This window comes from Saccopteryx bilineata, chromosome 11, assembly GCF_036850765.1.
Source record: "Saccopteryx bilineata isolate mSacBil1 chromosome 11, mSacBil1_pri_phased_curated, whole genome shotgun sequence".
NCBI lineage: Eukaryota > Metazoa > Chordata > Mammalia > Chiroptera > Emballonuridae > Saccopteryx > Saccopteryx bilineata.
In genome coordinates, this window is record NC_089500.1 from 26,075,826 (window position 1) to 26,098,727 (window position 22,902).

Here is a 22,902-nt window from a genome sequence, read left to right on the forward strand (position 1 = left end):
TAGCTAGAAATCTAGTTGTCCTATTTTATGCTAATATTGATTTTAAAAATGAAAAAACAAATGGAATAAGGCTATATCTCCATGGTTTCAAATACTTCATTTGGTCTGGTTTAAAAAAATAGTTATCTGAATACTTGAACATAATGCAGAGAAAATGTTTGGTTAACTAACTGACCAGCTGTCTTCATACCACATACGTTCTGTCTAGGGAGAAGATAATTGCACTTATTCTGTGCTTTTTTTTTTTTTTTTTTAGCTCAGGCCAAGGCTTTCATAGAAAATGGACTGATTCCGTCAATTTGTGGGTCAGGGAGAGAGCATGCTACTCTCTAAGGAAAGAGGGGAGAAAACCTCTTTCCCCCTAAACTCAAATTATTATACAATATCTGAGAAAATGACTCTACTAAAGTCACTCATGCAGTTAGAAGAAGAGGAAAAAATAAACATCATTGAGTCTACAATTTAAATGTGCAGACATTCAAATAAAATTGGTCTTGAATTGAAACTTAGAGGAGAAAAACCCTTCTGTAAATAGTTTGAATTGCTTTCTTTCTCTTAAGTACTCTGGGCTTGGAAATATATTTTTAACTTTGTTGAAAGGCGTTCTAACATATTGGCTCCTGGTGACACTGATTAATTGCTTTTTACAGCGTTGCTAAAATTGTCAATTCCATTACTTTTTCATTTTTTGCCAGGCCAACATTTTCTACAAACTCCTTTGTGTAGCCTTTAGAACCCATAGGAAAACTAAAACCACATAAAAGATGGAGAGATTTCCCTATGAACCTTTTAAAATAAGTATTATTTTAAAGAATAAAAAATGAGAATCATCCAGCTTTTGTGTTGGCCAGACAAACCTGGTAAATCTGGTTCATGCCAACATTTCTATCATCTCTTCAGGGGCATTGCCTTATTTGACAGAATATATTCAAATTTCTGTATTCATTAAAGCTTCATGTCATGGTATTTATTGTTTTTTACTAAATTGAATAATTAATTACTATGTGTTCTGCATAATATAATATAGATTGATCCATTGAGGAGAGGGATTATATGTAATTTACTTTAGCCAGCATGTAGCACAGACATGGTACTAAGTAAGCACCTAAAACAAATTTGCTTAAAGGACACTTTTCCATCTGTTTATCTCTCTAAGGACTAACTATTGAAGTCAACTATTAATAATTTAGCTTGCTGTGCCTAGATCTAGAAAAGAAATTATTTTCTCATTCTTCAGTTGATATTGCTGATATTCTCATTTGAAACTGTTTCATTATGCCAAGGTGTCATATTGGGGGGGGGGGATTTCCTGAGCCACATTTGTTCTTCTGATGGATATTTCTGAATAAAAAAATATTCTTACTGTTACCTTCAGATAATTTTTCCTGAATGTTTCTGAGTGTTTTTTGGTAGCTACAAACATCTTTTTATACTTCAGTGTTTTGCCTCAAATTAACAGCCTATGTAGAATGATAATCATCTCTCTGTCTTCCAAAACCCATCATTAGCTCCTATTTCTGGATGTGTTATGGTAGTTCTTGAGGCCTGCACTTAGGATAGCTGAGATGGAATGGGACGTTGTTAATAACTGATTAGCTTATTGGGAATGAAGAAGAAATAGGGATCTACAATGAATCACTAGGAAGTTGATTTGCTATTAAGATAAAGGAACAAAAGGGAATGAGAAACAATATGCATTTACGCATTTGTATTTTATTTTTATATTTTATATGAAATTTGAAAATAGAGGAAGTCCAGGTGGATGCATTCAGGGGACAATGAGAAAGTCAGGTCTGGATTTGGGCAGGGGGAATATGGCTGGGAATCCATTGCCTGCAGATGGAATTTTAAAATATGGCAGTGAGTAAAGGTGTCCATAGGCAAGCCTGTCTCTAACAATGTTGACCTGGCCAGGTCAAGACTAGAAATGAATGTCCCTGGTTGTTCCAAGGCCAAGCTCCCTTTCTTTTCACCTTTGACTTTGTCCTTCATCTTAAAAACCCATCTATCCACATATCCAAGCTCTATACACACCTCTCATAATGAGCCTCTACTTGACCACCTCCCCACACTTACTGTAAAGGGAAGATGGCCACGGGGCCACTAGGTTGGATCTAGAGGTAAGACCCAGTAAGTAAATTTAAGATCATTTGGGCAGTTAATTCTGAGGTTCTACATATCAAGTTCTACAATGGTATAGAATCTAGGTTAGTATATGATGTTGACCTCTTCACCCTGTATTGATTGGTGTCACTAGAGGAAGTTCAGAGAAATGCCCTCTTAAATTCAGGGACCAACTGGGCAAAGGCCCTGGTCAATTAAGTCTAAGAACAGTATTACTTAGTAGTAAGAGGCTGAATCCAAATCTTTGGGCAACACATATCCCTAGTGTATGAGAGCAAGAATCAGCAAGAGAAATAGAAAAAGAATTACATTTCACAAAATCCAACAAAGATTAGAATTTAACAGGAAAGTACTGATAAAATACTACAGAAAAAATTTTAAATGTAAGTCTGCAAAATCATTCTAGGTTCGGAAATACTAATAAACAGTTTTTGAGAAAGAATAAGCCTTTAATCATTTTTTTTCAGTAAAATAAGGTTGGATTTTTTTTTACATTTTTAAGAATTGTGGTAAAATATGCATAGCATTAAATTTACCATCTTAATCATTTTGAAGTGTAGAGTTAAGTAGTGTTAAGTATATTCACATTGTTGTTCATCCAGTTTCCAAGTATTTTTATTTTGCAAAAGTGCCTCAGTGACCATCGATTCCTCTTACCCAGAATTATTCACCTGACATGTCCCAGGTCACAGAATAGCTATCAAAGCCCATGTGGCCACTGCTCCTGTGGAGACTTGCTCTCCAGAGTGATGTCCATGTGTCCCAGGAGCCCAATGGCATGATTGGGTCTCTTTTGTCAAACCTGCATAGGCATTTTATAAGCTACAGGTTCTGATTTTACAGGTTAATTATTTTGACAAATATTTCATATACATATTTTCATTGAAATGCACAGATCTGCTTGATTGACTCCCTGTGACACGGAGTAACATTTGCCTTAAAATTTTTGAGCTTGTACTTTTCCATTTGGTTCTGCTCCCCCTTAGTACACGTCTGACTTGTCCCTGTGAGCTGGGGGAACCCACAGGTGTTGATTGAATCCACAACTCCGAAGAGGAAACCCACAGAGCAAATACAGTGTTAACCTTAAGTTAATAAAAGAGTTAATGTGTACTGCTAAAAAATAAAAAACAAAACTAAAACTCCATACCCATTAAAATACTACTTCCCAGGCCCTGGAAACTATCATTCTGCCTTCTACCTGTACATATTTGACTCATAAAAGTGGAATCATACAGTTTATGTAATTTTGTGTCTGGCTAATTATACTTAGCATAATGAACTCAAGGTGCATCCATTTTGTAGCATGTGTCAAAAGTTCCTTCCTCTTTAAGGCTAAATAATATTCCATTGTATGTATATACCACATTCTGCTTATCCAGTCATCTATCATGGCCATTTGTATCTTCCAATTTTACATTATAGTTAATAATGCTTCTATGACCATGAGTATGCAAATACCTCTTTGAGACCCTCCTTTCAGTTTTTAATATTTATATATATACTAAAAGTGATTGTTAGATCATATAATTTTACCTTTGAGGAACTACTGTATCATTTTCCATAGTGGCTACACCACCAGTAGTGCACAACGATTTCAATTTTCCCAAAGTTTTACCAACACCTATTTTCTTCCTTTTCTTTCTCTTTTTTCTTTGATAGAAGATATTCTAATGGGTATAAGGTGGTATATCATTGTGGTTTTTATTTAAATTTCTCTAATGATTAATATGTGGAGTATCTTTTCATGTGCTTTTGGGCATATCTATTTGTTTTTGTCATTAAATTATAAGCTATCTTTATATATTCTGGATATTGACCTATTAGTTAGATACATGATTTGCAAATATTTTTCCCTTTTTGTGGGTTGCCTTCTGGTCAACGGATTGTATCTTTTGATGCACAGAAATTTTAAATTTTGATGCAGTGTGATGTAGCTATTTTTTTCCTTTATTATCTGTGCTTTTGACAGTATATGCAAGAAATCATTGCCAAAACTAATGTTATATAGCTTTCGCCTTTCTTTTCTTCTAAGAGTTGTATGATCTTGAGTTAATTTTGTATATGTGTAAGGTAAAGATTTAACATCATTCTTTTACATATGAATATCCACTTTCCCCAACATCATTTGTTTAAAAGACTGTACCTTGGAACCCCTGTCAAAAATTATTTGACCATATATGAGAGGGTTTATTTCTGGGCTTTCTGTTCTATTGGTCTATATGTATGCCTTTATGCCAGTACCACAGTATTTTGATTACAATATCTTTATAATAATCTTTGAAATCCAGAAGTGTGAAACTTCCAACTTTTTTCTTCTTTTTCAAGATTATTTTGAATCTTCAGCATCTCTTGAGATTGCATTGCATGTAAAGTTAAAAATGAATTTTTCCATTTCTAAAAAACACCATCGGTATTGGTAGAGATTTCATTAAATCTGTAGATTACTTTGGTAATTATCAACATCTAAAGTTTTCCAATTCCTGTACATGAAATGCTTTTTCATTTATTTGTAATTGGTTACTTTTATCAGACCAGTTTTAGTGGAGAGGTGAGGCAATTGACTAATTTTAGTAAACTAAATTATGAATGGTGTGTAACTGTGGAGTATTCTTTGAACAAATCAAATTGGGAAAAGGAAAGAATAATATATCATCTAGGAAAAAAATAAAACATAGAAAATAGGATGCATCATTTATTTGATGAAATTAAGACACTAGCAAAGAAGAAAAAGTTGAGTGTAAGAGAGAATGAGAGAAGAAATAATATCTGGAGGACATAAAATTAGAAAGGGCATTTTACCTTCTTATAAATAGAGCTAAAATTGAAACAGTGGAGTAAAAACTCAGAGAAGTTTAATGATAGAAAGAAAATAGAGAAGACTTTTGCTCAATAGCCTGTCTTTAGAGAGGCAGGTCGTCTGCTGTGTCGGACAGTGAAAGGAGCTGGTTGTGAGACAAAATGAATGAGGAAAGGTGTGAAGTGGTTACAGGAAATGTGAGCTGTGGTGGCCACATAAAAAGCAAACAGAGTGTTTGGGAAGGATTGAGGATCCAGCAGAGATTTGTCAAAGTCAGCTAGGAGGTTTGAACAATTTTGTCTGACAGGATTCAAATACTTAAAGAAGGCCTAGAAGTTTAAAGAATAAAAGACTGGAGATTTGAGGGTGCTGGTGAGTGAGTTTTTTATTTGGCTGGGTAAGAGGTTAATGTATGGAAAGGAAAGAAGTAAATTACAGAGGAAGATGCTTGTTATGAAGAAAAAAAACCTAAGTCAAAAGATTGACAGTGCCAAATGTTCTCTACAACCAAAGAAACTGACTTACAATGAGCAATTGTGAAGCAAGAAGAAATACTATGTCATTAAGCATTGAACATGGTGTCAGAAGACTTGGAGGTTCAGGTCTGCTCTATCATTAATTTACTGTATGTCCTAGGGTGAATTGCTTAATTTCTGGAGATCTGAAGTCTTGCAATTAAGTAATTTTCAAGCTCCCTCCAGTCTTTAATTATTTGCCTAGCCTCCATGGAGTTTTTTTCTGCCATCACCATCCAGTGGCCCTGTTGTAGCTATTTTATATTTCTTTGGACCTAGGATAAATTGCCATGCCAACAAGTCACACATGGGCTGACAGTCATAAAAAAAGGTTACAGAGGAAAACGTGTCAATATTTCTAATTCCTTGCCTCACTTGAAAGGTCAATGCAATTCATTCCACTACACCACGGCTCAAATTTGAGGGAGAGAACATACCTGGAATTGCATTGCTACCAGTCAATAAGCACCAAACTCTATTTATTAGACACTATTCCAACAAATATACCATAATTCCACTTGAAAAATAAAATTTTTGAAATTTGTATAGTGACTTTTTCCCCCCATTCAAGGTGAAGGCAGTCTTAATACCATCAGTGTAGCTGTTCAAATTAATTCCTCATAATTTTAATAATCAAACATTATATACATACATAAATATACATACTATATGGTAAGCACTATACTGAATCCTGAGTAAAAATGAGTGAATTTTATATATGAGCTGAGAGAGGTAAAATAATTTGTCTAGTGCCATATAACTAGTAAGTTACTGAGCCAGGATTTGAATAAGAATTTGAATTCATGTTTATAAGATTTTATTTTGAACTCTTAAGCATAAGAATTTATTTTTACGACCACTACAATAAGCTTCTTCCACTTCTTCAAAGAACTTAGTTTCAAGTTAAATTATCAACATGGAAGCAAATATGGAGAGAAATATGATAAATGCCATCATAGAAGAGTGCAGAAAGTACATAAAAGAAAGCTTTTTAACTCTCTCATCTTGAAGGGGTCAAGAATGGCTCTGCAACGAAACCAACACTGCATCTTTCCTCAAATATGATTATTGGTTGTTCAGGCCAACAAGTAAAAAAAGATAATTCCAAATAAGGGAAAAAAGGTACAGAAATAATGAAAACTAACAAAGTACATTCAAAAAAATCAGAGCCTGTATTCAGTATCCAAAGTGCAGTCTCTGATAAAATTTGTATCATTCTGCCAGGAAATAGGAAAAAGTGACCATGTAGGTGGTTTTTCACATTTAACCTATATAAAATGCCATATATTAGGAGCTCTGCTCCTAGATCACTGTGACTTCTTCTCTGGCTGTGGATACTTGTGACTATCCCACAGGCTGGTCTTTGCATTGGCAACGGCCTAAATGAGTTGTACTATATGTTTGTCTTTCAATGCCAAAGTGGTCTAAAAGATTCTACCATTGGTGATACTAGTTACACTTCTTTCTTCTTATTATGTATCTCTCTCAAACACCAGTCCTTGGCTTTCTGGGTCTCCAAATGGCCAACCAGAAACTGCAGTTTCTTCCAAACCTGGTGTAAACCACAAGAAAGCCCAGGAATTTTGGCCTTGACTGCCTTGGAAATCAGTATTGGAGTTCTCCCAACAGGGCTACATAACCCTGCTCTTTCTCTAAGGTTCATTCACCACACATAGTCCAGTGGTTCTGAGCCCTGCAGCATGTCTTGTAGTTCAGAAAACATCCAATCCCCAGCTAGGAAATGGAATACCATTCTTTTTGATGCAATCACAGATAAAATGACTCTCTAAGTTACCTGAGATGGGGAAAAGAAAAAATGAGGTCTTGCTCACCAATCTGATATGCCAAGAATTTTTAGCCTCTTTTTAAATATTTCTGGAAGCAAATATTACTTAGCTAGTCCTTGCAATTTGATGCAAAATATGAATATCTAACACCAGGAATCAAGCTCCCACTGAATTCGGTCATTTGAAATTTATCTTCTTTGCTTCTGCCTTTGGGTCCTTTCACAGTAATCTCTACCCTCATTTGTAACCCCAGGGGACCAGGAAGGGGTCTTGGTAATGCTTTACATCAGTGGTCCCCAAACCCCAGGCTGCGGACCAGTCCGTGGGCCTTTTGGTACCGGTCTGCAGGGAAAGAATAAATAGCTTATATTATTTCCATTTTATTTATATAATATTTAAGTCTGAATGATTTTTTATTTTTTAAAAATGACCAGATTCCCTCTGTTACATCTGTCTAAGACTCACTCTTGACGCTTGTCTCAGTCATGTGATACGTTTATCCGTCCCACCCTAAAGGCTGGTCCGTGAAAATATTTTCTGACATTAAACCGGTCCATGGCCCAAAAAAGGTTGGGGACTACTGCTTTACATCACTGTATAATATTTGCTGAAATAAAAACTTGACGGCCATATTTGTCAGAACCCTTTTAGTTCTTACAAAATTCTACATATAATAGTTTAAACAACAACAGAAAAAATGATTTATTAGCTCCTCTAACGAGGATACCCAATTTATTTGGCTTCAGACATAACTAGATTCAGAGCCACTAACTATATACCATAACCATTCTGTTTCTTTGGTTTTTTTTTTATCTTCCTATTGATTATAACTTTAGCTAAGCCCTTATACTTCACAAAGGTAGCTACTCCTATCAAGAAAAATAACCACTTTCACATTGTGCTAGCAAAGTTTCTTGGAAGGGGTCTCATTAGCTGTGTCTAGGTTATAGCTAACTCTGTTTTAGGCAACAGGGAATCAGTCAATAGTATTAGAGGAGCAATAAAATCACATCTGAGTTAAAATTTCACACTACTGCCTTCCACAGTTTTACGTACTCATCCCTTTTTGTTCTTTAATTAAAGTGGACTTTTGACACTGTTCATAGAAACCTGCTTCTCTCTGGTAACTAATTAGGCTAACCTCCACTGAACCCCTACCCATCATGTTTGTGCAAAGAGCTTCTGAAGAGTTATCATTGCACCTGTACACAGGATGAGGTATCCATGGAAACCTTAAACTTCTAATGACGGGTGGTTGGCAGGTTCAGGCACCCAGAGAGCAATTTATTGCTAGGCTGCCTGGAGACCAGCACTTGGGCCTGCCATTCTGATTTAGATGATTTTGTTAATGGTAGCTCCCCACCAAAATGTATCTTGGGCTGGTCCCAGTATCATTCTTTGATAAACACATGCAGAAATGTAACTGTTTCTCCATTAAAGACAAGTCAAGGCCATGGAATAATCACCATATTACTTACCATAATATGGATGTACATACATACATGTTATACTATCTCATATACATATAAACTACATATAAAATACACGTGTCTAAACATTTAAGTGTATAGACAGATACATAAAAAATAGTCTTCCCCTTTAGGCCGGGACTAGGTCTCACTGCTGTGAACGCACTTTGTTCGTTCAGCCTCCCTGCTCCCCCTGGACCCGTGTTCCGTTTCTGTCCTCTCGGCTTGGAGGGCTGACCTTCGCAGCGAGCTGTCTGTCTTAAATATGGCAGGTCCTCTATCAGTTCCTCCCTGGGCTGTCGGGAGTTCCTTTTAATCTCACTTGTAATTTTCCAGGGGAGGTTTACAAAGGCCAAAAACAGAATTTTAATATTGTAAAATACCCGCAGAGACAGTAAATATTTCCTTTTTCATGAGGACAGGTTATATGTCAACTGGTCTCAGAGAAAATACAGACATTTTCCAAGTTAAACTTAATTCTATTTAAATTGTCCCTGAATTGGGATATCTGCCTTACTCCCGTGAAGGGACTCCCTTTACATGCAGTCATAGCTTAGGTGCAGGCATGCCGTTCTTGTTACACAATGCCTGATTCCTGAAAAAACTTTTTCTTCTAACACAAGCAAAATATTCATCCCACTAATTTGCAGATGCAGTGATTGTGCATTTTAAAATTAGATCTAGAAACTAATGGCAAAATCAATGGATTTTCAAAGCCCCCACTGAGAGAAAAAAATATAGGCCAGGGACACTTATTGATGAAGAATATACTGAGTGCTCCTAAATATTAAGGCAATAATGACTTCTCAAGATAGCTAAAAATGGAATCTTGAATTTCTCAGGTCATCTAGCCAGTAAACACTATAAACTAAAGAACACTGCAATACAAATTAGTATGGTAAGCAAGTTTCGGTTTTAATTATTTATGCTAATACTTCATAGCTTTCTGAAAGCTGGCACATACTTAGGGAAATAGGAGAGGTTAGTAGAAAGTCTTCCCACAGCAGTCTCTTATTCAGGTCTGCAGAGGAGGGGACAACATCAGTGATGCTGTGACTTTATTTGTGAATACAACTAATTCAACAAATATTTATCAAATCCTTGCTATGGATAAATTCTGAGGATAAAAAATGAAGTGCTGTTTATGAGAAAAAACAGGGCATCTAGCCCATAAGGTACCAGGAACTGTGCAGAGGGTGGGGTAAAGATAATGCTTCACTTCAAAGACAGTAGAGGTAACCTTTTAAGGGATGTGATGCATTCCTAGCAAATGTATCGAGGCATAAGGAATGACACATTCATAAAAGTGGGAGTAGTTTTGAATGGCTGGCGTGTAGAGTACAGAAGGTGTGGGGTGGTTGGCAACTGGGTGAATCTCCATTGTTCATTACACTTCTGGAAATAGGCATGAAAAAAATAATATGGGGGACAGAGATGGATAGAGAAAGGCAACAAATTACAGTATGTTTGAGAAATTACTGAAAACTGGGGGAAGAAATAATTTTAGATATCATCTGGTCCTCTCCCTTAATTTTTAGATAAGGACAGTGGTGTCCAAATTAGTATGGTCATCACGTTGTCTTGAAGGAAATGAACTTGGCTTATGGTTTTAAAAAATGAAACCCATGTATAAAAGTTATTTCTAAGTTCTTGCTGGTTTCCTCTGTACAAATGAGACGGCACTCGAACCCCAGGTATGCAGGCTTTATTAGAGGAGAAAGACCTGCTGGGGCACTGCTCCAGGAGAAGTGCACTGAAACAGACTCTTAGGCAAGCATTTATTAAGGCGGGGAGAGCTTTGAGCAAGCGTGCGTTGAGTCAGCAATTCTGGTATGCTCCCTTCTGCAGTCCTACGATTTCGGCTTCCTGGAATGCTTCTCCTCGGGGTAGCTGACCAGCTTCCTAGAACTTTTCTGTTTCAGGGGCGATAGTCCAGCAAGGGTGCAGTCAGACAGCCAAGCAGAACAGCAAAAGGGCAGTTTGGAAGTTTTGGTAAATTCATGTATCTATCATCCTCTTCCACACAAAAAGCAGATGCATGATGGTACTCATCCTGGTGATAGTCATCTAGACTACTCTAGTATAGTAAGTATGTATCAAGGCTCTACCATATACAAATACAGTGTGTTGTTTAATTTAAGATAAACAAAAACAATGCAACTACCCATAAGGAGTTACATGTGAGGCAAAATGGACTTGGACTAAGTCATTGGAGAAAGCTATTTTGTAGGAAGCAGACAGTGCTTGTAATATTTCCAAGGATACATTTCAGCCTTCCATATTTTTGTTTGTGTATTTAGCAAAAAAATTAAAATGCAGTTGCCTACCTATGTGCCTTTATCCTAGCAGAGGGAATAATAAGCACAGTTAAAAAACCTTTAATGTCTGCTGTGGACATGCTCCTCCTTTGAAGTTAGAAAAGTAATGAACTCACAACCAAAGTTTCATTGTTGTTACAGCTATTTATCTGTTTTAGAGATACTTTTTTTGTCACACATTTTCTATAAAAACAAAACAAAATGGAGCCATCTACTCATATTTCTTCTCTATGAGTCATTTTTTTAGTTTAAGATTCTGCAGGAGGAAGGCTGTCTTCTGAAAATAAGACAGCACTATCTTCTGAATACAATCACTAGGAAAGCCATCAGTGAAAGGCATCATCTGTGTTTTCCAATTTTAAGTGAATTGTCATATGGAAGGAAAAAGGAAGATTATTTTGACTGTGTCTTCTAAGGCCAGCATACAAAAAATAAATAGAAATCTAGGGAGAACATTTTTCTTCTTAATATTATTGACTTTTATCCAGTGAGAGCTACACATTACAGCCTTGAATTCTCTTATATGTGAATAAAGTCATTACTGGAAAGGTCCATAAAAAGTTCGGTATGTCCCCTCTCACAGGAATGGTTTAGAGGCTATAATGTCCGATATCATCAAAATCTATCATTTCATGGCTTACCTCTCTACCCAGCATGGCTCGCACTTAGACAAATTGTAATTCAGAATTTTGCTGAATTAGATGCCAACTGTGAATTACAGTAATCACAAGAGAAAATTTAGGTTGCTTTGATAGTTACGTATTATGAGAGGGAAATAAACTTGAATCCCTAAGGCAAACTTTGTATTAATTGAGAGGAGGGGAGAAGTTTATAAACTTAGTTGTCAGTTAGCTTTAGGAAATAACAGAGGTCAGGTTTTCAAGCCAATTTGATTATTATTCTAGGTTAAGGAGATCCACAGGTGATAGGAACACTGTGTGCCTATGAAATATACCCTGGGTATGGAGGAAGAAAAGTATTAGTTCTAATAAAAAACTGAGTGATCAAAAATCATCTCCAGTCACAGGGGTCACAAATGCTTCATGAAGTAGAGTCAAAACATTTTAGAAAAGCCTAAGGAGTTAGTATATAGAATGTTGAAGATATAAAGAAGAACAAAATGAAAAGGTAAAGAAAGGAGATCAGATAATAGAGAGTTTTAAGGCTTCTGGTCAAATGACAGAGTTGAACGCTGTGCTCACCTCCTCCCATGACCACATCATCAAAATTACATCTAAAGTATAGAACTGCTGTCCCTGAGATCCATCTGAACGGAAGTCTGATAACCAAGGATATAAAGAAGTCACGATGCCCTGGCCGGTTGGCTCAGCGGTAGAGCGTCGGCCTAGCATGCAGAGGACCCAGGTTCGATTCCCGGCCAGGGCACACAGGAGAAGCGCCCATTTGCTTCTCCACTCCTCCACCGCGCTTTCCTCTCTGTCTCTCTCTTCCCCTCCTGCAGCCAAGGCTCCATTGGGGCAAATGATGGCCCGGGCGCTGGGGATGGCTCTGTGGCCTCTGCCTCAGGCGCTAGAGTGGCTCTGGTCGCAACATGGCAACGCCCAGGATGGGCAGAGCATCGCCCCCTGGTGGGCAGAGCGTCGCCCCCTGGTGGGCGTGCCGGGTGGATCCCGGTCGGGCGCATGCGGAAGTCTGTCTGACTGTCTCTCCCTGTTTCCAGCTTCAGAAAAATGAAAAAAAAAAAAAAAAAAAGTCACGATGAGACTGGTTGTAGAGTTGTGGAATAGGCTGTAGGTTGGTCCTAGACCCACAGTGTGATGATTAAGAATTGGGAAGGGATACCCCCTAAGGACTGCTCCATTTGGGGCACCAGTGCTAGCAAGGGGAATCCCTCTAACATCTGGCTATGAAAACAAGCTGGGACTCATGGACATAGATAAAAGTGAAGTGGTTATCAGGGAGAAGGGGGTGTGGGGGAGGAGGTTGGGTGAAGGTTGTAAAGAGGAACAAATATAAGGTGATGGAAAATGATCTGACTTTGGGTGATGGGTATACAATATAATCAATAGTTCAAATGCTATAGAAGAAATGTCAACCTGAAACCTATGTATCCTTATTGATCAATGTCACCATGTTAAAGTTAATTTTCTAAATAAAATTTAACAATTAAAAAAAGAAAAGATATATCTCTTATTAAACCCATTTTAGAGACAGACATTAAGTATTAGAAAGGCTAAGTACCTTAGTTAAGGTCACTCAACTAGTAAGTAGCCCAGATAGGATTAGAACTCAGACCATTTGATTTCAGAAACCATCCTCTTAACTAGGACGCCTCCCTCCCTTATATCTTATTGAGGCCTGCTGTTTTGACTGAGGAGGCTCTGTTCTTGGCTGCTTCCAGGGAGGATGGAGCACAGATCATGTCAGGGAGCTGACAAGGCATTGCATGATGGTGTTATTTGCCACGTGCTGACATGACCGGAATCTAGAAAAGAAAACAGGCGTTGCCGACTCAGAGACATGGTCTCAGGCTGCTGCTAAACAGACTTGTCAAGATTACCTGCCTGGCGCTGGCATGCTGTGTGCCCAGCCATGGCAGCAGGTCATGTTGTCCTCCTGGGGAGGGAGCAGGCAACAGGGCTTGGGAAACAAATGGAAGGAGTTTCTAAGGCCACAGAGGGGCTTCCTGTAGCAGTCAGAAGCTGTCATCTGTGCAGCCACTTGAATCTACACATCCTATTTTTCAAATCCAAAGGGTTGTGAACTTGCATACATACATTCTATGATACAAGAAATCTAAAGGATATGAATTTAAACAATATAAGTTTGAATTTAATAAAGTGGAAGCCCCAGATCCAGGTGGCCACAGTCCTGTACGCCTCTCTAAATAGGAGTAAATAGCAGCTGCCCCTCGTCGCTACACTCCTGCAAGCCGACTGAGGACTTTTCTTGTCAAAATCTTGACTTCCAGTGTGCTCCTGTCCAAAACTCACTTGTCCCAAGCTCCATCTCTTCAGCCCCGGAGTCTCTGTGTGCTAGATGAAGGGGCATAGCAGGGGTAAAAAGAGAAGTCCTGGGTTTCCATGCCAACTAAAACATTAAAGAAATATATACTCTCTTGGAAATCCAGGGATTCCCAAGTTGTTTTAGTTTATTTCATTTATATAAGAGGTAATTAGGAGTATGGGATGACTAGGGAGAATTTCAGCTCTGAAAGTTCCCTTCTGTGCAAATATAAGAACCTTTGACAGAAGGGTCATTTTGCAGAGAGAAGTGCAATAAGTAGTGTGTGCCTACAGAAACTAATCAATGAGAGATGCTGTGGAAGAGACTCATGTAATGATGTGGTGGCCTGAAGACGACTCGAGAGGCCATGGCAACCCTGAATTCTTTTGCTTTAAGTATATTCAATACTCTTTAATTCTCATAGCCCAACTGATGTCCTTTTGTCATTCTTACTAAGTACATATCTATTAAATATATTCTGTATGCTAGAAGTATACTGACCATATTACTACATACTCTACAGTAATCAGCGTAAGAACCTTCTGAGGGAGATAGGATTATTCTTCTTATCTTAAAGAGAAGGAAATTGAGGTTTGAGAGGCAGAGTTACTTATCCAGAGTAAATAACTAATAGCTAGTACTAGTAGCTGTAGGAATAATAGCACTGGTTTTTGAGCACTTACTGTGTGCTACCCACTATGTTAGTGGTGATGGAGAGTCACAGAAATAACATAACTGGAGAGCTTGTAATTGCCTTTATGTTATGGAAATGCCCCTCTGGCTATATAGCATTAAGGGGTAGATTTGAGGAAGTCAAATCTGAAAATGTGAAAATTATTTCGGGGATAAGTAAACAAGACCCAGAAGTAAGGCAAAAGCTATGCAAATGGAGAGAATGGCAGCATACAAAATATTAAAAGGACAGAAATAAATGACTGAATTAGTAATTTGATTTAGGGATGTGGGAGCTAGAGGCATCTAAAAGGACTGCAAAGGTTCTCACCTGGCTTACTGAGAGTATTTGGTGCCATTAGCCAGGATGGAACATTTTGGGAGGAAAAATAATCTGATCATATGAATTCTGAAGTGCTTATGAAATATTCCAGAGGAACTCCCCTGCAGAGAGTTGTATATGTAATTCTGGAGTTAAACTGAGAGTTCAGGTCTGAGGACATCAATATGTCATTCATGAATGAGCACAATAATGATGACTAAAGTTATGGATCTGAATAAGAATATGTGAGGAGGAAATGCCAAATGAGAATAGAAAAAAACATCAGGGACATGTACCTAATTATGAGGAGTGAATGAATAATAGGGTTTTCAGGACAGCGGTCAGAACGTTCTTAAAGAGTAATCAGAGGTTAGAGAATGAAGGAAGAAGACAGTCCCCAACTCAAAGGAGAAGAGTTTAAAGAAGGGAGTGGTCAACTCGTCATATGTTAGACAGTGAAAGATTATTGGAAGCATCAGTTGGGTTTGTCAGCAAGGGTGATATTCATACATGAAAGCCATTTTAGGAGAATGAGTCAGAAGGAGACAGAACCAAGATTTTTAATGTTGATGTATAAATCAGAAGTGATTAAGAGAAATTGGCATATAAATCTATGATTTTTTTTTTTGCAACTATGCATTGTTTTCTAATCACTTTCCTGCCTCGGCCCCATTTTTCTTCTTTTTAACTCTGTACAAATTACTTGGCTGAATAATCTACATTTGATGGTGAATGAAAGAAGAGATATAAGAAACTAAGTAGAACTGGAGTCTTAAAATAGGTGACTTACATATTTTTTTTCTGAGAAAAAGGGGGAGTTTAGAGAAGAAGGCTAAAAATATGGGATGTAAGGGATAGAACAAATGGTGCAAGGTTGAAGTAGATAGCAAGGAGAGCTTAGAGATTAGATAGAGGCATTACACTTGAGAGACTCAGTAACATCACTTCATCAGAGACTGAGAGAGTAAGATAAGATATCTAATGAGACAGGTGAGCTTCCAGGTGCTAATCCCAGATGTTAAAGTCATTCTTTTTGGTTGCTTAGATTTCCTCACTAAGGTGAAGGAAGAGGACAAGAACATCCGCTGAAAATGAGGATAGGGTTAAAGACCTGAGAACAGAAGATTCTGAAGCACTAAATGAGGAATAGAAAAGAATAAAAAGAATACTGGCTAATAATAAGTAAAATGATTGCCAAGGGCATTGATGGTTCTGCTGAAGTTGAAAACGAAATTTACAGTAGTGCTAACAAGCACAGGCTTATACATTTTTTTCAGAAAACTACCCAGCTCCTGGTATGTAGGGCCAGAACATAAGGAACACTGGTTCATTTTGCCTTCTGTAGATCTCAGGATGAAAACTGATATCAAATTTACTTTTATCAGGCTCTTCCCTCTTTTCATGTCATACCATTTCCAAATATAAACCAAAAGGCTACAACAGGCTGACCATGAGCTTGAGGAACCCGGATATCTCTGGCTTTCGTTTGGACCTCACCAGAGTTATCTGCCACTGTGGTCCTTAGACTCCATTCAAGAAAGCATCATGGCCCAGGCTTCTTATCTCTTCTGCTTAGAGTTTCTGCAGTCTGCATGTTTTATTCAGCAAGTATATGTAATAGGGCATTTGTGACACTAGAAATGAATTTTAATGTAAAGGACTTAAAACCTTTAGCAATTCCAGTGAGAGTCTAGTTTCTGGCTCTCTAGTTAATGGAGAGTTTTTGCTGTAGTAATTGGATGGTTCTCCCTTGGTCACCTTTCTATATTTAATTCACCCACACATTCGAAGAAGAGAGGTAAAGATATTTATTGAGCACAGCTCATGTGCAGAATACTGAGGTGTTACTGGGGATGCAAGGTTCTTAGCCCTCATGGTCTTATATTCTACAGGGAACCAGACATTATACAGTTATAAAATGTATTAGTTAATTATAATTGTTATACATGTTAAAAGTATGATACATAAGTCCCTTCTGTTTTTACCTAATATAGATTTATTAATGTAATAAATTAACCATTGAGATATTTTTTCATGCTTAAGGAGTAAAATGTTGGCCACTGAAAAAAACTTAATTATTCATAATAACTAATTCCCTTAAGGTTCAGGAGAATCATTCATTTAATATACATCAAATACACACATTTATTCATTAGTGCAAATATAAGAGGATACCCTTAGGCATGGGCATACATATATGTATACTTATGCATACATATTCCTGCATGTATATTTCAAATACTGCCTTAGTTTATTGATTTATAATTTTAACAAGATATTTTAAAAATAAAGCCCTTAAGAGAAAAATTCAAAGAAGAAGCCAGATACTGCTTTTAGCAAAATATTGAACATTGACCTTCTCCTTTTTTCCCTGTCATAGCAACTACAGGCTGCCATGGCAACCTTTCCCCACAGCATACCACAGCTTCTTGGATGAAAAGCACAAGGCCTTGGAGACTTCAAATGTCTCTTATACAAAGCAGTCTAAACCCTTTACCCTAGAGCCATTACCATCCTGTGTTTCAGAAGGACTTGGCTGTGCCATTTAATTTATTATGTCTTGCTTTCTCTCTCCATTTAATCAATATCTCTCCAGAACAGCAAGAAAGAAAATATATATATATTTTCTTGCACAGAGTAGGCACTCAAGATACAGTACCCCCCTTTTTCTTTTGATTACTTAATTAATGTATACCAAACAAATTTCCCATGAGTCTAATTCGGCATTTAAATTTACTAATTCTTCTGATTGTGCTCTTCATTCACTCCATCCTCCCTCACACTCTGGTCTAAACCAGGTTAAGTACTGATGATTCCACAAAAGCTCCATTATCACTTCCACCCTAGGCCTTTGTCCTTCTAAAGTGTACCCCTTTCTGCTCCTGAAGACCCAAGCCCTCCCACCAACCCACGTAATTCTTCCTTGTCATTCAAGTTTCTGATGAAGGCTCCCTCCTTCAGAAAGCCACGAACCACTAATAAGGGCCTAGACACACACTACTTATAAATACTGCCAGAGTGCCCTGTCCTGGCCACCATAATGGTAATGATCACAGTGATCTGAACTTTCTTTTAACAAATAGAATGTTTTAAACCTGAAATTGCCAGAAAAATATAATTCTTGCTACCTTGATGATGTAGGCTCTATAATGAAAGTTAATAACTCCATGGGTGAAACATGAAGTGAAATACAGACAGGGAGACATTAAAATACATATATATACCAAATCCCAAAGAGTTTGTTCTATATGCTAAATGCCTTAACAGGGACCAGCAGGCTTAGCCAAAAAAATATTTCGTTCATGAAATTACTCATGGGAGAGCCAGACCCACCTTTCTACCAATCTCTCATTATTCAAGGTTATCAATTATAGCTGAGCAGTATCAGAGTTTCCTTTTGTGCTCTTAAGAATTATTTTGACTACTAGACAGTCACCATTACCCTGCATACCTTTACAACAACTTAATTTAAATTTATATTTACTGAGTTCAGATACAAGATAAAAACATGTAAAAAGCAGTGAAGCCCCCGAAGGTAGCAGATTATTGGGAATGAAACTCTACTTGACCGGCATGCATGCGATGCCCACTAGCAGCTAGGCCTGGAATGGAACAGGATCCGCTTGCCCCAGTAGTCTCATTAACTCCCCTGCAGCTGTGGCTGTGTTCTAATACCTCCTTTGGCAAATGGGAAATGGCATTTCAGGGAGTATGGGGCATATTACACAATGATCTTCCTCGGTGAAGAAGGTCATATATATTAAAAAGATGGTTCCCTTGGGTTATTGAAATTTTCTATTACTTGCATGAAACATTTTTTTCTTTATTCCTTTTTTGTTCTGCCAATGCTTTCTAGGACCTCCAGGTGGCCCCTTTGATCACAGACTTCCCCTCTTTGCAATTGAGGGCCATGGTTGTATAATGGTATATGCACTGATTGCTCCTCCCCTACCCTAAATAATCTTTCTATAACATTTATTTTTTCCCTATGTTTCTGTATTTGTTTAAAATATTCTTTTTAGGTTAATGCAATATAAACTATTCTATGCCATTTGTTTACCAATTAAGAATGATCTTATGTTGAAACACCTCCTATCAGAATAATCAATTACATATACTGCTCACAAAAATTAGGGGATATTTCAAAATGAATATGAAGTGATAAAATATTCCCTAATTTTTGTGAGCAGTGTATATGGAATACTAGCAAAGGGAACTGGACAGAACCCATGAAAAATAGCAAGAAGGCCTGGAAACAATACTTGATGGAAAAGTCTAGAACATGATGGTTAGTTTACTAAATATGTGTGTGACCTTGAATCACTTGCTTAAGCTTTTTTTTTTTTTTTTTTTTTTTTATATTTTTCCAAAGCTGGAAACAGGGAGAGACAGTCAGACAGACTCCCGCATGCGCCCGACAGGGATCCACCCAGCACGCCCACCAGGGGCGAAGCTCTGCCCACCAGGGGGCAATGCTCTGCCCCCTCCAGGGCCTCGCTCTGCCGAGACCAGAGCCACTCCAGCGCCTGGGGCAGAGGCCAAGGAGCCATCCCCAGTGCCCGGGCCATCCCTGCTCCAATGGAGCCTCGGCTGCGGGAGGGGAAGAGAGAGACAGAGAGGAAGGGGGGGGTGGAGAAGCAGATGGGCGCCTCTCCTATGTGCCCTGGCTGGGAATCGAACCCCGGTCCCCCGCATGCCAGGCCGACGCTCTACCGCTGAGCCAACCGGCCAGGGCCTGCTTAAGCTTTTTGAAAGTCCTCATTTGAGGGAAAAAAAAACCTGACCATAATTACTAAGCATAAAGGCCAGAATCTATAAAAATTACTTTTTCTTACATGTTTGGACTCAGGTTCTTCCATTGAATTTATAGTATATCATGTCTAACATCAAAGGTAGGTATGGTAAATTTATAGTTTGTCAATACTGGTATGAGATAGAATTTAATGAAACTTCAAAATTTATTTTTAAAGTATGCTTTCACCTTTTATTTTTAAAGATAAAAATGTTAGGCCTGACTAGGCGGTGGCACAGTGGATAAAGTATCAGACTGGGATGCAGAGGACCCAGGTTCGAGACCCTGAGGTCACCAGCTTGAGCGTGGGCTCATCTGGTTTGAGCAAAGCTCACCAGCTAGGACCCAAGGTCTCTGGCTTGAGCAAGGGGTTACTCGGTCTGCTGTAGCACCCCCCCCCCCGGTCAAGGCACATATAAGAAAGCAATCAATGAACAACTAAAGTGCCACAATGAAAAACTGATGATTGATGCTTCTCATCTCTCTGCGTTCCTGTCTGTCTGTCTCTATCTTTCTCTCTCTGACTCTCGCTCTGTCTCTGAAAAAAAAAAAAATGTTAGGTCACTGATCTAATAAAAATATTTGAAGGAAATATAGAAGAGATTAAATATTTTACTGAGTTGAATTTCTATTTAGATTTCATTATAATGAACATGAAAATTACCGAGTTATTAAATTAAATAACATAAAATATTCTGATAATGAATCTAAGAATACACGCAACTACATTCATAATTTGAAATAGAGGGTTTGCAATTCTTACATTACTTATGCAGCAGTAGAGTTCAAAATACTTCAACCTGCTGCAATTAATAAATTAGGCAGTTATGTCATCTGATAGGGGTGGTTCACTCTATACAATTTCAATAAGAATCTTTACATGGAATTTATCTTCCAGTTTTATTTCACGTTAAGATTGACTGTTACATTGAACTTTTAACTGAATTTTTAATTTGCCAATGATTTATTTGAATTATTTACATTTTTATAATTAGGAAACACTTCATAAATACATGTGTATAGAGAGATTTTTTCAAATGTGTAAAAAATTTTGTTGACTTACTTAAAGACATCACTCACTTCTCTTTTTCTGAGTGGGATTTTTAGCACCCAGCTACAGTGACATAGACTTCATTCTTTAAGTATTTGTGCATCATGTAGGTTTGTAATCATCCTTCTAACTCCTCTAATGGTAATTCAGGTGCCAGGCACTGTGGTAGACACTGAAGGGATGACAAAGGAGACACAATCTCTGACCTCAGTCCATTTGTCATCTCTAGAAGACCCACTGCTATAACAAGCCACAACATGATAAGCGCCACCAAAAAACCCAAAGATCTAACTAAGGCTGCTCTGAAGAGCTCGGCCAAAGAAAGACTTGTCATAATGCAGATGTCTTGCTTTCTGTTTTCACCTGAAGACTATTTCACATTTCATGAGAACTTCACCCCGACTTATTCTCAAAGCTCTGTAATTATAATTAATAATGAATAGTTAGAGCTTTAAGTATGTGCTCAGCACGTTCAATACACCTTGTATTGACAGTCTCTTACAAAACTCTAGCAAAGAACCTTTGAGGTTTTATTATGTTACGTATGAGAAAACGGAGGCCAAAAGTTTAAGAAATTCACCCAAGTTTGCAGAGCTAGAAAGAAGGAGATCTGGGATTGGAAACCAAGCAGTTTTAATCTAAAACCACACTTCTGACCATTTTGCTCTGTTATTTTTTTTTTGAAGACTGGAGAGTTGATTTCTGGTTCCATGTTTAATAAGCTCCAACCAGTTGCTCTTTCAGAGAGTCTGATTTCTCACTTGTCCTTCAGATTCAGAAATTCTAGAAATCTTCCCTCAAAATATTATATATTTTATATATATATATACATTTTATGTATATAGTATATATAGTATGTATATATTATATATAAAATATGTATATATATATTTTTAATTTTTTTAATGTAACAGGCCCACAACCCTGAAAGAGAACATGCTTTTTGATCATCTCTCCCTTCCTCTCTTTTTAATATCATTTCTTTTCCCTTTAGGTCTCTACAGAAGAAGGCATGGGTCTGGCCCGAGAATATAACTGTGCTTTCTTTGAGACCTCCGCGGCCCTCAGATTCTGCATTGATGATGCCTTCCATGGTTTAGTGAGAGAAATCCGCAAGAAGGAGTCCGGGCCATCCATGACAGAAAAGAAATTGAAGAGAAAAGACAGCCTGTGGAAGAAGTTAAAAGGCTCTCTGAAGAAGAAGAGAGAAAGCATGACATGAGAGTCTTCCTTCTAACTCCCTTTCTCTTTCCTCTCTCTCTCAAGTTTATCAGTTGGACAATTCCAGATGTTGCATTCTGCTTCAGTTCTCTCTCTCTCTCAATATCTTCCTGTAGGTAAAAGCAAGATCTATATAACTGTACCTCTTGAGATGGTTTTGTTTTGCCCTTAACAGTTGGATGAATTTTGTCAATCAGCCGGATATGCTGTTTAGTTTTTATAATATATGACTAAATAAAATTGACATTCCAATTGACTCATTTCCCTTCAAAGAGTCTAGCTTCATTTGGTATGCTGTCTGGTTATAGAGGAAATATTCAGAATTGCAGACAGAATGATAAAAGGCTCAGGGGATGTGCCTCTGCTTGATAAGACTCCGGCTGTTTGCATTTCAGGAATCTCAGTAAATAATGAAGCTCAGGAAGCAAGTCAGAGCAGAAGTCAGCAGCCTGGTGTTTCCTTAAATGCAGGAGTTGTGGTGCTTTCTCGTGAATACTCCACAGATGGCCCTTAGAGGAATTATTCATAATAGAAACTGGTTGTGGGTCACTGAAAGACTGAAGAGAAATATCCCCATAGTTACAGTGCTCCATCCTGTTGGGTTTTGGCAAAATTACCAGTGAAGTCACTGGGCAGAGGCAAAGGGGTGCTGTCTTTGTATCAGGAAGAGATGGTTACTATGTGTTTGGTGGTTCGCATCCTCATAAAAGGACACTCTGCTTGTTGTCAGTGAGAAATCTCTCTTGGGGCTGCTTTACCTGGGGTGGGAACATCTGTAGAGCAAGAGGTGTGTTAATTCCAGAGACCCTACATTCTCTTTATGTTGCCAAAATTTCTGATCTCCTACTCAAACCATGAGCCACC

At 37.8% G+C, this 22,902-nt stretch overlaps 1 protein-coding gene across 1 annotated transcript in view; it reads left to right on the forward strand.

The window, feature by feature from the left end:
- The window catches only part of RIT2 (Ras like without CAAX 2), a 355,142-nt gene extending 332,909 nt beyond the window's left edge, over positions 1 to 22,233 (forward strand). Inside the window, exon 5 of the mRNA XM_066246856.1 lies at positions 21,812 to 22,233. Coding sequence (XP_066102953.1) covers positions 21,812 to 22,039 — 228 coding nt within the window. The 3' untranslated portion in view covers positions 22,040 to 22,233. The remainder of the gene's footprint in view (positions 1 to 21,811) is intronic.
- Positions 22,234 to 22,902: the final 669 nt, after the last annotated feature.